The sequence below is a fragment of the Podarcis pityusensis genome, assembly GCF_964106645.2.
Source record: "Podarcis pityusensis genome assembly, chromosome: 3".
NCBI classification, from domain to species: Eukaryota; Metazoa; Chordata; class Lepidosauria; order Squamata; family Lacertidae; genus Podarcis; species Podarcis pityusensis.
Genome location: NC_138026.1, coordinates 122,467,045 through 122,480,981, shown reverse-complemented (window position 1 = coordinate 122,480,981; position 13,937 = coordinate 122,467,045). Strand labels below are relative to the sequence as shown.

The 13,937-nt window shown below is 45.1% G+C and overlaps 1 protein-coding gene across 6 annotated transcripts in view; it reads right to left on the bottom strand.

Annotated features, from left to right (window-relative positions):
- The window catches only part of DTNB (dystrobrevin beta), a 97,341-nt gene that overhangs the window by 71,811 nt on the left and 11,593 nt on the right, over positions 1–13,937 (bottom strand). For all 6 annotated transcript variants that reach the window (XM_081001003.1, XM_081001006.1, XM_081001002.1 and 3 more), the window contains exons 2-6: positions 10,170–10,237; positions 8,658–8,738; positions 5,377–5,590; positions 3,473–3,558; positions 299–453 (exon numbers count right to left, since the gene is read on the bottom strand). In XM_081001003.1, the coding sequence (XP_080857129.1) occupies positions 299–453; positions 3,473–3,558; positions 5,377–5,590; positions 8,658–8,738; positions 10,170–10,236 (603 nt within the window). In that variant the 5' untranslated portion in view covers position 10,237. The remainder of the gene's footprint in view (positions 1–298; positions 454–3,472; positions 3,559–5,376; positions 5,591–8,657; positions 8,739–10,169; positions 10,238–13,937) is intronic.

The window sequence follows — 13,937 nt, the reverse complement described above, 5'->3', positions numbered from 1 at the left end:
GCCATCCATCTGAGTGCCTTCTCACAGAGCTGACCTGCTTTGGTTACCCCCAGCTGTAGAGCAAATCCGTGTGTGTGATTTTTATTATTTTCTAAGTGTCTTACACTTGTGCTCCATGTTGATTTAATCAGGTAGCTTAAACTGATCCCAGAACAAGGCAGAGTTCCCAGGGGAATTTCAGCTGTATTGCCTCTTCTGCTGGACTCCAGCTTGGAGGCTCCTTTGGAAGAAGCAACAGCAGCACAGAAAGCCTTTAGCACAGGATCTCCACCAAACCTTCCCCTTTCAAAAACTTTACCTGCTGGGAGAAACACGTCCGCACAGAGTTTTCCGTGTACCCAAAGGAAGGCCCTTCAAACACAGCTGTGGGAAGTTTGAGAACCTCTCTCAGAAACTGGTCAAACTTTGAAAATATCATCAGGCCGTTGGAATCCGACATCTGAGAGAAGATATCTAAAAAAAACGCAAATCAAATTCGGATTAACTGTAAACGCTGCCCTTGTGGAAAGGACACAACAATTACATCTACTTTTAAATTATTTCCGGGGCGGGGGGCAATGTATGCACCACACAACTTTAAAGAGGCTGTCAATGACTCTTGGTCATGAACAGCCAGAGACAGGCATGCAAACCGTAGAGGGAAAAGTGCTCTTGTGTTCAGGTCTTGCTTGTGGGTTTTCCACAGGCATCTGGCTGGCCCCTGGGAGAACAGTAGGCTGGACTAGAGGGGCCACTGGTCTGATCCAGCAAACTCTTCTTATGTTCTTCGTCTATACCTTTTTACCACCCCCCCCCAAAAAAACACAAGTGACTTTTTGTCTTCTGTGCACAGAGAATTTCCCTCTAAACATGACAGGCCAATTTCTTCTTGGAGGAGGGGATAACACCTTTAGCAAGATTTCTAAACTTCTTCTAAAAAAGGGACTTGCATTCTTAATCCTTTGCTGCACTCTGTCAAGTACTCCTGGAGGAGTGGCAGAAAGGAATTAACCATGAATCTTAAAAGGTTTAAAGCAAGCCAACCTAACACAGCAGTGCTTGAGTGGAGAATGGAAGAACTATTTGCCTGTATCTAGAATGAAGTTAAGAGGAAATCAGAACGCCAAATAGTCCTGAAAGCACAGTGCACAAAGCTTTGAGAAAAGGTGCTCCACGTGCGGAAGGATCAAGGTGACGCTGGTGAAGCATCTTGGCTCTGCTGGTGGTGGAGGGGAGGAGAAAGACAAGCCAACTCTAACACTTCTTCTATGAAGGAGGAGGATGAAGAAAAAGGACCTTCTGCACGCTAGCTGCCAAAACGTTCTTGTTTAGACAAACCTACCCAGATGCTTAGAAATGCCGGTGTGAATTTTAATCTGCTAACTTCTTATATGTTTTAATGTACAGTGGTACCTTGGTTTATGAACTTAATCCATTCCGGAAGCCCGTTCTTAAACCAAAGCGTTCTTAAACCAAGGCACACTTTCCCATAGAAAGTAATGCAAAATGGATTAATTGTTCCAGACTTTTAAAAACAACCCCTAAATCAGCAATTTAACATGAATTTTACAATCTAACAAGACAATTGATCCATAAAATGAAAGCAATAATCAATGTACTGTACTATAAAATAAATAAAACAGTGTTCATAATCCAAAAAGTTAGTTAACTAGGCTGTTCGTAACCCGAGGTACCACTGTATTGTAATTTTTTCCTTATTTTATGGCTTTATAATTTTGTAGACCCCTTTGAGGTTTTTGACACTCAAGTGGTGTATACATTTCATGAAATTAATAAGCAGCAAGCCAGGAACCTGTAGGTTCTACAATCAGAAGGAATGTAAGAGAGCGAGGAAAGTTGATCAGGGCAAAGAGAAGCCAGGATGTCTGCTGGTTAAGGAGACAAATTGTGGGTGACATAGTGGAAATAGAACATCAAGAGCACACCCAGCCAGAGCAGAAAACAAGGCTCCTTTTGACCAGTACTTCAGATGGACAGCCCATGGCCACCGCCTGATCCAGTCAGCCTTGTTCCCTGGCTGCCTCTGATCTCAAGAAGCACCGAAACAGAAGCTCCAGTCTGGAGGGGCAGCGTGAGCTCACGGGGTGCCAGAAAAGCCCAAAGAGGGGTTCAAGGAGAGGCATCCAGCCTGACTGTCAGGCAGCGTGAGGAAGCAGATCTTGAGTGCTGCTGAAGGGCAGCTGAGTCAGCAGTTATCTAACGTGAAATTATTTTCAATGCTAGGAAAAGAGGAGAGGGAAGATCAGCCTGATTTTGAACCCCAGGCATCAAAACGTTTCAGGCTGACCCTGCGTGGGAATTTTATTCTTGGAGAGAAAATTAGCACCACAGTATTGCTGGACGCGGATGGCGCTGTGGGTTAAACCACTGAGCCTCATGGGCTTGCCAATCAGAAGGTCAGCGGTCCGAATCCCGGCGACGGGGTGAGCTCCTGTTGTTCGGTCCCAGCTCCTGCCAACCTAGCAGTTCAAAAGCACGTCAACGTGCAAGTAGATAAATAGGTACCACTCCAGCGGGAAGGTAAACGGCGTTTCCGTGCGCTGGTCTGGTTCGCCAGAAGCGGCTTAGTCATGCTGGCCACATGACCTGGAAGCTGTACGCCGGCTCCCTCGGCCAATAAAGTGAGATGAGCGCCGCAACCCCAGAGTTGGCCGCAACTGGACCTAATGGTCAGGGGCCCCTTTACCCCTTTACCTATTGCATTGTATTTTAATTTTATTTTAAAGTGGGGTGGGGGGAACAGAAAGCCCAGGATAAAAAATGATGCCTGCAGTGCCTACTGGAACTCCTAGTCCACAGCCAGGAAGGAGTTATTTATACACACCCAAGGACAGAAAGGTGTTAGGAACCAAGTCAAGTACTGCTCTCCAGCAGGTGTGCCGCAAACTGAGCAGGCAGAGTCAGTTATTTGCAAAAGGACACTCAGGGATTGGCAGGAGAAAGCAGAGCCAAGTCCCCGGCGGGCGAAGGAGGCTTAGGAGGGCGTCCAATGGAAGATGACAACGAGAGAAACTCTGGTGGGCTGGAACTGGGGAAAGTGAAGGGCTGAGGCGGCCAAGGCAGCAGAAGAGAGGCCTGCCCAGAGCAGGAGAACAGCTGACTCCCATTCACCAGGGAAACCCCCAAAAGTGTTCCCAGTCAGCACTAGGCCTCCCAGCAGGCAAGACCAAGAGGAGAAATGACAGGCACTCTCCCCTGCCCCACATTTCTACTCTCAGCTGAGCCTCAAGTCTTCAGAGAAACATTTTTCTCATTCTCACCTAACTCCAGTGATACTTGTGGACAAGGGTCTGATCCAGGAACTTGATTCAGTAGACTCTTCCTGCATTCTTGCTACTGAACAGGTAAGCAGAAGAACACAAAGCAAAGGATAGCTTCTGCAGCTGATGGGTGGCCATTTTTTTCCCCTTTTAAGGACAGTATTACGCAGTATCCTTCCACCTACCCTGAATTATCTCCTTAAAATACTCACATCTCAACTTGTCCAGAATCTTCCCACCGCACATGGTTGCCAACATGGCTTTTATGGAAAACACCGTCAACTTTCCGTGGCCCTCACTGTAAAAAACAAAACAAAACTGCAGTTCAATCAATCAATCTTTTTATTTTTATGCTGCCTTTCCAAAGCTAAAACCATGCTCAAGGCAGCTTGCAACCCAGACGTTGCACGTTGTGACAGGAGCAAGTCTATGATCCATTCATGCACAGACACAAATTATTCAGCAGGACAACACAAGAGCAACATTCAGAAAGTGTCCAAGAAAGAAAATTGCCCCACATTTTCCTGGCTGGTCATGGGGTGGAACATCTTATGCAATGTGTGTGTGGGGGGGGGGGGGGGGAGAGAGAGAGAGAGAGAGAGAGAGAGAGAGAGAGAGAGAGAGAGAAGCTTCCGTTAGCTGTGCCCAGCAGAGGTTATCGGAATAATGAGATGTGCTGAGATGTTTTTGCCTGCATCCATGCTGTCAAACGTGATTCTATTGCCATAAAGGAAAGGGACATGCTTTTTAAACACTCCTAGCAGAACGAAGATGCACAAAGGTCCTCAGCCGATTGACACGCCATTACCCTAAGACCATGACAGCATGCTTGCCACCTAAGCAAAACAAGAGGCCTTCTGGTAAGAGAAGCCTCTTCTGTACTGACTGGGCTACTTTGTACACACAGGAAGGCTATAAAGGAAAAGGGACTCCCAAGGATGCTATCAGCCCCCAAGTCTCAAAATATTAAGTAAACAGATCCCGTGATACGTTATTGGACTTCCATCATGACACAACTTGTCCTCCTCTGGTCTACAAAGTCTTCTGCCTCCCAACTGCAACCATTGAGGAGGAAGAGGAGTAGATTCTACCTGAGAGGGCAGCTGCAGAAAGACAGAGAGCTCCCAGCCAAAACACCAGCAGAGTCTTCCCTGCCAGTAAAACCAAGTTTTCCATCTCTCTTGCCCAAGAGCGCACACTGTTCCAACACGCACAGCAGAAAAACGTCAACAGCTGCCAGCCAGGTGAAATGAAGCAAAGCCTATCTTGAGGAGTTTTTGGCTCTCCTGCTCTTGGCTGGGATTAGAGGCTTACACACTGCTCCACAACGGCCTAAAATTGGGGATATGGAGGTTGACTACTGGAGATTCACGCCTGAAACTGCTGCTTCACCTTCATATTCAGCCCCAAGGAAAGAGGCCAAAGGGACTAGGAAGGGGTGGGACTGGTACCCACAATTGGGTACAACATGCTCTCCCCTGCAGTAGCACAGAACGCGTGACTTGGGTGTGCAACTCTATGGGGAAACGTTAGCCTGAGCCAGCCTTTTGCAACAACCGCTGCAGCAATTTCCGTGCCCCCAGCAGCTTGTGTAAAGGCACCTTTGGAGAGAGGTTGCGATGAAGGCTCCTTTTAACCTCATGGAATTGGACTGCGCCATTTAAAAAATGTAGTTTTTGAATCCACACATTCAGGTGGAAAAACCCCCATCACCCTCTATAACCTTTCAACTGGTCAGATTTCTTGGTGTGCGGAATCCAAAACTGAGCAACAGGGTGTGAAGTGTGTGTGTGTGCTGCAGGGTCACATCCTAGGCCCATGCTCACTTTGCAGCAGGAACATTCGCTCCGTTTTTAATTGCTGACAGAGCAGATGACTATAGCACATGAGCTCACAAATCTGTCTGGATCTGCAGCCTGAAGGAACACCGAGACACCACAGGGGGATAAACCACCTTGCTCAAAGAAGGGCTCTGAGGATGAAACGCGGGTGTGATTCTCTGTCAAGGGCCAACACCTGCTCTAGCCCAGGGGTGCCCAAGGCCTCAGGCTCTGCCCCAGCCCACACAATGGCTGCCGGGAAGCAACGCAGCCTGGAGGAGATAGAAGCCCCTGACCTGTCATATGCTGCTATCATGAAGTTGAGGAGAAGGCTGATGGATTGCTCCACGCTGATCTGGTGAGTAGAAGGAAGGCGTTTGTTCAGCTGGTAGTAGATGGAGGAAATGATGGTTTCTAATCGAGACACATTGATCTCCGTGTTGTGATCCAATGTGTTAAGGCCATTATCTCGGAAGGCTTCAATCATATTCCAGATATCCACTAGGTGAACTGGAAGGGAAAGGGGAAAGACAAGTTTTACTCCTAACTGATGCAAGTTTGGCTGCGTTTTTATGAAGCATCCCTACCGTAAAACACAGCGACGTTTCCAGGAATTTCCTTCTACAGGCACAGCTCATGTGGGTGGCTGGCTGGACGGCTATCCTATCTGCTGGGGATTCCTTAGTTGCAGTTTGTGCAGGGGGTTGGACTGGATGACCCCTTGGGTCCCTTCAACTCTTATGAGTCTTTGTGCATTCTGCTAACTCTTCAGCCAACAGAGTCAAGCTGCTCTCTGCCAGCTTTCTCCAGGGGTTCTGCCAGAGCTGAGGCTCCATGATTATCTGGGCATTTCTATTCACAATCTTAACTTGGCATTGCAAGACTGAAATTCAGTTTACATGGCCAATCTTTGTGGCTGGCTGTCCAGGGTTGGGTGTAGACTTGCGCTTGCCTTATCAGTACACAAGGAAGAGGGGAAAGCCTGGCTGAGGAAAAAGTGGTGTGGGGAGCAACTGCAGCCCCTCACCACCCCCAGCCAGCCTCCTTGGCCCCAGCACTGAGGCAGCATGAGTGTGGCCACGTGCAGAAGTATATTTTGGCAGACTGAGGATGCATTGCATCAACTTTGGGGGGGGGGTGCATTTTGGCTAGGAAACAGGACAGAAATCCAGTAAGGTGAGTGGCACCCCTCCCCTCTTGGTCGCACTAAACAAGGCCAGACGTTGCAAATACAGCATCTTGTCTGGATTCAATAACTGGGCGTTGCTGCCTGCCTGCCTCCCCCAAACGCAGTTCCCTTGCTTGGTAAACCTAAAGCTAAGCCACAATTGCTTGTTTTCCCATTACCAGATGTCCCCATAGTGCTGTTTCCACAGATACAGCAGCCCCTGGTGGCAAAACACAAAGAGAAGCCCCTTGAGAACAGCCAGGCTTTCCTTATTCTAACAGGGAAGGGTGGAGAGGGCGGGGGGGGGCTGTTAGTCCACTGAACTCTGCTTGCAAGCAAGCAAGCGACTGCCCCCTTGCATGGAGTGAGGGGGGGGGGGAGATGGAGGATGGGCCAACCACCCAAGGGTGGGGTGTGGATGGCAGGAAAAAACACAACACTTCTCTCTGAAGTGTGACACTCTCTAATGATCCACATGGAAGAGGGCAGGGTTGGGTCTTTCAGCTCCACTGGATCAGGGCCCCAACCCTTTACTTTCTACCCCAAATACGGCCATGCCACATGATGATCTTGCCATGGCCCTTGCATTCTCTAGGAACGATTCTCTGCTTTTTTTTTTTTTTATCGCTTAGGTGACTTCCAGATGTTGATTGAGCACTCATCCTGATTTGGTTACACGGCATCCTCTGTCTATTGAGCGAGTTGTTCTGATTCTTTTGTGTCGAGCGATTGTTATTCTGCACTTTTTGGGAGGAGCGGGGGTTTGTTGCTCAGGCAGCCCAAGCCCACTTTAATTGTGTAACCTGAATTTCCCAGGATGCCACTCCATCTCCCCCACAAAATACTGGCTGTCTGGAAGAAGCCTCCTCATTCTTCTCTCTGCCACGTGACCCTGCCCAACAGACTCTTCCTGTGACATTTCCAAACTAACAAGAACATGCTCAGTGCCAGAGAGTCCAATTACACACACACAGAGAGAGAGAGCTTCCTCCCAGCAGGCTGTTTCCTCCTCTCAACATCATTTCTAAGTCATAGAATCATAGAATCATAGAGTTGGAAGAGACCACAAGGGCCATCGAGTCCAACCCCCTGCCAAGCAGGAAACACTATCAGAGCACTCCTGACATATGGTTGTCAAGCCTCTGCTTAAAGACCTCCAAAGAAGGAGACTCCACCACACTCCTTGGCAGCAAATTCCACTGTCGAACAGCTCTTACTGTCAGGAAGTTCTTCCTAATGTTTAGGTGGAATCTTCTTTCTTGTAGTTTGGATCCATTGCTCCGTGTCCGCTTCTCTGGAGCAGCAGAAAACAACTTTTCTCCCTCCTCTATGTGACATCCTTTTATATATCTGACCATGGCTATCATATCACCCCTTAACCTCCTCTTCTCCAGGCTAAACATGCCCAGCTCCCTTAGCCGTTCCTCATAAGGCATCGTTTCCAGGCCTTTGACCATTTTGGTTGCCCTCCTCTGGACACGTTCCAGTTTGTCAGTGTCCTTCTTGAACTGTGGTGCCCAGAACTGGACACAGTACTCCAGGTGAGGTCTGACCAGAGCAGAATACAGTGGCACTATTACTTCCCTTGATCTAGATGCTATACTCCTATTGATGCAGCCCAGAATTGCATTGGCTTTTTTAGCTGCCGTGTCACACTGTTGGCTCATGTCAAGTTTGTGGTCAACCAAGACTCCTAGATCCTTTTCACATGCACTGCTCTCAAGCCAGGTGTCACCCATCTTGTATTTGTGCCTCTCATTTTTTTTGCCCAAGTGCAATACTTTACATTTCTCCCTGTTAAAATTCATCTTGTTTGTTTTTGCCCAGTTCTCTAATCTGTCAAGGTCGTTTTGAAGTGTATCCTGTCCTCTGGGGTGTTAGCCACCCCTCCCAGTTTGGTGTCATCTGCAAATTTGATCAGGATGCCCTTGAGTCACACGGCCTTCTCCATGCCTCTTCAACACACCCCTCTCTTGCACACTGCCCTGTGGTTTATGCACAGCTACAACACTTTACTCCCATCTGAACACTGCCCTTCAAGTTTTCTGTGTGTGATCTTCAAGCATGTACTTCAAAGCACCAGATTGTCCCCTGGCCAGAAGAAAGCGCATCATGGGATCTTCCAAATATAAGCTAGTCTTTGTGTGCCTCACGTGGATCAACAGGAGCACATCAGCACATGACAACAAGGACATTGTGCAAAGGAGGTGGAGGCACAGAAAGCTTTTCCCAGCTTGGCATTACCACTTTTAATTTTGTCTATCTTTCCCCCAAACAATGCAAGGTTTGGGTTGATTTGTTCTTATTGTGAGCTGAGTCAGTGCAATACAGAGGAGTTTATGCAAAGATAAATCTTTACATGTGCACTTATCTAAGATGTTTCTACAGAGGGTGGAACTTTTCACTTACGATTACATCTTTTTTGCACAAATCTCAGTTTGCAGGCAGTCCGATACGTTGACAATCTGATGACGTCAAAGTTCTGAGCCCCTGTGAATTAGAAGCAAGAAAGTTCTTGTCTTATAGTGGGAAGAGGCCTTGGTCACATCCCAGCACAGAATCCATTTCCCAACTGAACTTTTGGCCTAGTTTTCAAGACAGCTGGTAATTCTGTGTCAGAACTATTAATTTCCTTCACTTCCTTTCTGAATCGTTTCCTATGAAATAACTTAAAATGGCACAACAGTGAAAACATCAATAAAGCATATATAACACTACGTCATGCCCTATGTCAATCACCCACCGCAGCTCCAATCAGTGGATGACCATTTGTGGTGTTTTTGCTGGACCTCAAAAAGGTCTTGCCCAGGTGTGCATTCTGGGGTTCTTACCTGCTAAACGTTGTAACAATTCATACACTTAAAAACAAACAAACTTTTTCACAGGAACATTTAACTAACCTGTTCCTCAAAATAAAAAAAATCCTTCCAGTAGCACCTTTAAGACCAACTAAGTTAGTTCTTGGTATGAGCTTTCGTGTGCAAGCACACTTCTTCAGATACACTGAAACAGAAGTTGCCAGATCCTTCTATATAGTGAGAAGGTGGGGAGGGGTATTACTCAGAAGGGTGGTGGGAATGGGAGATTGGCAACTTCTGTTTCAGTGTATCTGAAGAAGTGTGCTTGCACACGAAAGCTCATACCAAGAACTAACTTAGTTGGTCTTAAAGGTGCTACTGGAAGGATTTTTTTTATTTTGACTATGGCAGACCAACACGGCTACCTATCTGTAACTGTAACCTGTTCCTGTAATTGCCTTTAGGATGTTGATTAAACAATGTTTCTGTTCTCCTAATAATGCTTTAAAAATAATCTATCACTATTTGAGCAATAAAGGAATCCTGTCCTTTAAGGCCCCATGACATGTTGGCAAACAACCTCAGAGCCTTGCCTCTCTCTCTCTCTTTTCTCATTTTTGCATCTGCCCTTGGCAATACCAGCAGCCTCCTCCTAGATGGCATTTCCCCAAGTATCTCAAGGGAAATGGTCAGGGATGGAAACTGAGGATCAAGCATGGAACAGGGAGCTGGATCCCCAAAAGCTGAGAGCTAACGTAGACCCTCGTCCCCAGAATTCAACCGAGGCTTCTTTAGGGTGTCATGGGATATGAGATGAGGTAACCACTAGATGTTATTTGAAGACTGAAACGTATAAATGTATAAGCTTCACAAACACCCCTGGTCTTTGAAATGTGACACCCGAAAACTCTCAAGTGGAACCAATTTAGTTAAAAATTATTATTATTAAAATAAAAAACCCATGTTATTAAATATTCTGTTTTACAATTTCAAATAAACATTTTACAAACTTTAAAATATCCAGGGACTTCTCTTCTCTTTCCATGGTTCATTTTAACATGCTTTCAAAAGACTGCAGAACGTTATTTTGTGAAGTTGTCAGCCACAGCAGAGTTCCACTTACTCATTTCCATAAACAGCTGCCTCTTCTCCGCCATCGTTCTCCTCCTCTTCCCGCTCTCCTCAATCATCCTAAAGACACAAAGTGAGAGGTTCAGCCCCATTGGCTTCTCTAGCTAAGCCAGCCTGCCAAGGGTTCGTGAAGTTTCCGTATTAATCTGATCTAGAAAGTCACACAGGAAACAGTGCATAGAAACCACTAGGCAAAGTGAACTACGCCAATTACTTTGGTAGTCTAAGAACTGGGATGTACGCAGAGCAGGGGGGGAAATGCTAGCAAGATAAAGAAACCTCCTCCTGCGATTTTGTTTTAAATACAGACCCAGGTACAAGTGGGAAAGAAGAGGGCAACTTTATTTTGCAAAACAGGCTGACAGGAGTGAGATGCTTTAGGAAATAAAAATGACACTAAAAACTTCTGCCACCTCCGTTTTGCAAACAGCGCTGACTTAGAAACAGGCAGCTCTCCATTGTGGCTCCTTCTCCAGCATTGTGTCTGAGTAATACTGATGATTCCCTTGCTTATGCTAAGTTAGTCCTCCACGTTAGCCACCAGAAAAACTACTGGGACGACAGCATTTTTGCATTTGTTTGCAAGGTCTACATTGAAAGTGCAGGAGGTTTCAATGGGAGCAGGTGTGCAGCTCCTCTCCCACTGCCCTGGAGGAGCAAAACCTTTTCTTTCCATTCGGGACAACTTTATCACATGAAGCCCAGGAGTGGAATTCCTATTTTCATGGAAGGAATGTTTTTGCAAAACAAAACAAAAAAAACCTGTTTGGCTATGAACATATGGCCTGCTTGCCCTCTCCCACTGATTTCGCTGCTCAGTCAGTTCTCTGAAAGACAACTATTAGCAGGATCAGTGGAGTCGTGCAATGCTCCTTAGATATAGCAAAGAAGAACTAGCCTTGCCTTTTCTGTCCAGTTGCCTTTCACAGAAGTCCTGGTATTCTAAACAGTAGTAGCAGTAGCCTAAATGTCCCAATATATTTTGGAACAAGATGGAGACAAATTGAAATTGCAGAGCTTCGAAAAATTAAAAAACAAAGTGCGAGACTGGCTTCATTATTATCAGATAATGGAGGCATACAATTTGGATAAGAAAATTGGTTTCCAGGTGGAAAAATCAAAATTAGAAACAGAACTGTTAGAACCCAAATCTAAGAATTTGTCAAGAATGTATAACTTGCTGCTGAAATGGAATACTCAGGATGAAACGGTGAAATCTGCTATGATTAAATGGGCACAAGATCTTGGACAGAACATCATGTTCGCTGACTGGGAACAGTTATGGACCACAGGTATGAAGTTTACGGCATGTAATGCCCTAAGAGAGAATATTATGAAAATGATATACAGGTGGTACATAAACCCAGTTAAGCTTGCAAAAATCTACCATTTGCCTGATAATAAATGTTGGAAATGTAAAGAAACTGAAGGTACATTTTTTCACCTTTGGTGGACGTGCCCAAAGATTAAGGCTTTCTGGGAGATGATATATAATGAATTAAAAAAGGTATTTAAATATACCTTCTTGAAGAAACCAGAGGCCTTTCTCCTGGGCATAGTCGGCCAATCGGCATTAAAAAAGGATAGAACTTTCTTTATGTATGCTACAACAGCAGCAAGAATACTCATCGCAAAGTATTGGAAGACACAAGAGCTACCCACACTGGAGGAATGGCAGATGAAAATGATGGACTACATGGAATTGGCGGAAATGACTGGCAGAATCCGTGACCAGGGAGAAGAGTCGGTGGAGGAAGATTGGAAGAAATTCAAAGATTATTTACAGAAATATTGCAAAATTAATGAATGTTAGAGTGATGTTGGATTGAAATTAAGTGGCCTCTAGCTGTACAGGTTTTAAAGTTATAAATATATTAAGATCAAGGATTAGGATTAAAAAGGTTAAAAGAATGGAAAAATTGGTTTTCAATAGGTAAAAATTTAATGTTATATTATATTAAGATTAAGGATTGGGATTAAAAAAGAGGGAAAGGAATTGCTGGACTAACAAACTGAATTGGAATACAAAAGAGGGAGGTATGAGGAGGTCCGGGAAACAAGTAAATGTAAAAGTAGTGATGAAAAGATGGAATTGTTTTTAACTGTTTTTCTTTTTTCTTTTTGTATTTTGCATTGTGTATTTTTCTTTCTATTTTTGAATTTTTCTTTTCTGTTGATGTGATTCTTTCTTTGTGAAACTTTAATAAATATCATTAAAAAAAAAAAAGCAGTAGCCTAAATGCATTCTCACATGTGCCAAGAGTTTTTGGAATGCTAAATTTAAAAAGATAATGCAAATTCTTTCCTCGTTATTTTTCTGATGTAAGAAATCAGATGGGGAAAAGTAAGGTGCATGTCAAAATGGAAATGTAAGGTAGAAGTACTGGTACAGGAAGGGACTGATGGAAGCATGCCCTATGACTTTTGCCTCAGAAGGCAGGATTAGCTAAAATAATTTAAAAGGTTTAAAAGTCACATGCCTGGGTAGCCTTACTGGTGATCCCAGGGAGGCATCATAGTATAATAATAATAATAATAATAATAATAATAATAATTTATTATTTATACCCCGCCCATCTGACTGAGTTTCCCCAGCCACTCTGGGAGGCTTCCAACAAAACACTAAAATACAATAACCTATTAAACATTAAAAGCTTCCCTAAACAGGGCTGCCTTTAGATGTCTTCTAAAAGTTTGGTGGTTATTTTTCTCTTTGACATCTGGTGGGAGGGCGTTCCACAGGGTAGGTGGCACTACTGAGAAGGCCCTCTGCTTGGTTCCCTGTAACTTGGCTTCTTGCAGCGAGGGAACTGCCAGAAGGCCCTTGGCGCTGGACCTCAGTGTCCGGGCAGAATGATGGAGGTGGAGATGCTCCTTCAGGTATACTGGGCCGAGGCCGTTTAGGGCTTTCAAGGTCAACACCAACCCTTTGAATTGTGCTCGGAAACGTACTGGGAGCCAATGCAGGTCTTTCAAGACCAGTGTTATATGGTCTTGGCGGCCACTCCCAGTCACCAGTCTAGCTGCCGCATTCTGACTTAGTTGTAATTTCCGGGTCACCTTCAAAGGTAGCCCCACGTAGAGCGCATGGCAGTAGTCCAAGTGAGAGATAACCAGAGCATGTTTACTGGGGCAAGGGTGCCACACCAAGGAGCTGCTCTCTTGGCCAATACTACAGGACCTATTTTAACAGGTTTCGCTCTTCTTGGAGCTCATCAGCTGTAGGTAACGGCCTATTTTGCAATACGTTCTCAACGGGAATGTGATGATCGGATGGTCAGGAACACGGAGCACCATTTGCCTCTAAGCCCTACTCAACCCCACCTTCCAAGGACACAATGTATTACAGCATGCATTATCTCTGAAATCTGAGATAGCTGTTGTCCAACATCTGATGTGCAAAAATTAAAATTAAAAAAACCAGCTGGCCAGGTGTAGGCGGAAACAGCTGCCTGGCCACATTTGCCACTGGTTTGTGTCTGAGACTCTTAGTGGCAGGTGTGAGCTCCTTTTGAATAAGAACTCAGGGACTAGGCCATCAGCCTCTAACACAGCTTTAGCAAGTGATATAAAATAGCAATGTAAGCATCATTAAGTTCAACAGGAATTCCTCCCAGGTAAATCTCTCTCTATATATAAATCTGCAGTCTGTCTGTCTGTCTGTCTTATTTATTTTAGTTGCCCTTGCTAACCCAAAATCCTTAGTTATTTGAATGCAATCGACAATACTAGGCAATTACAATTCTATATACACTTAAAC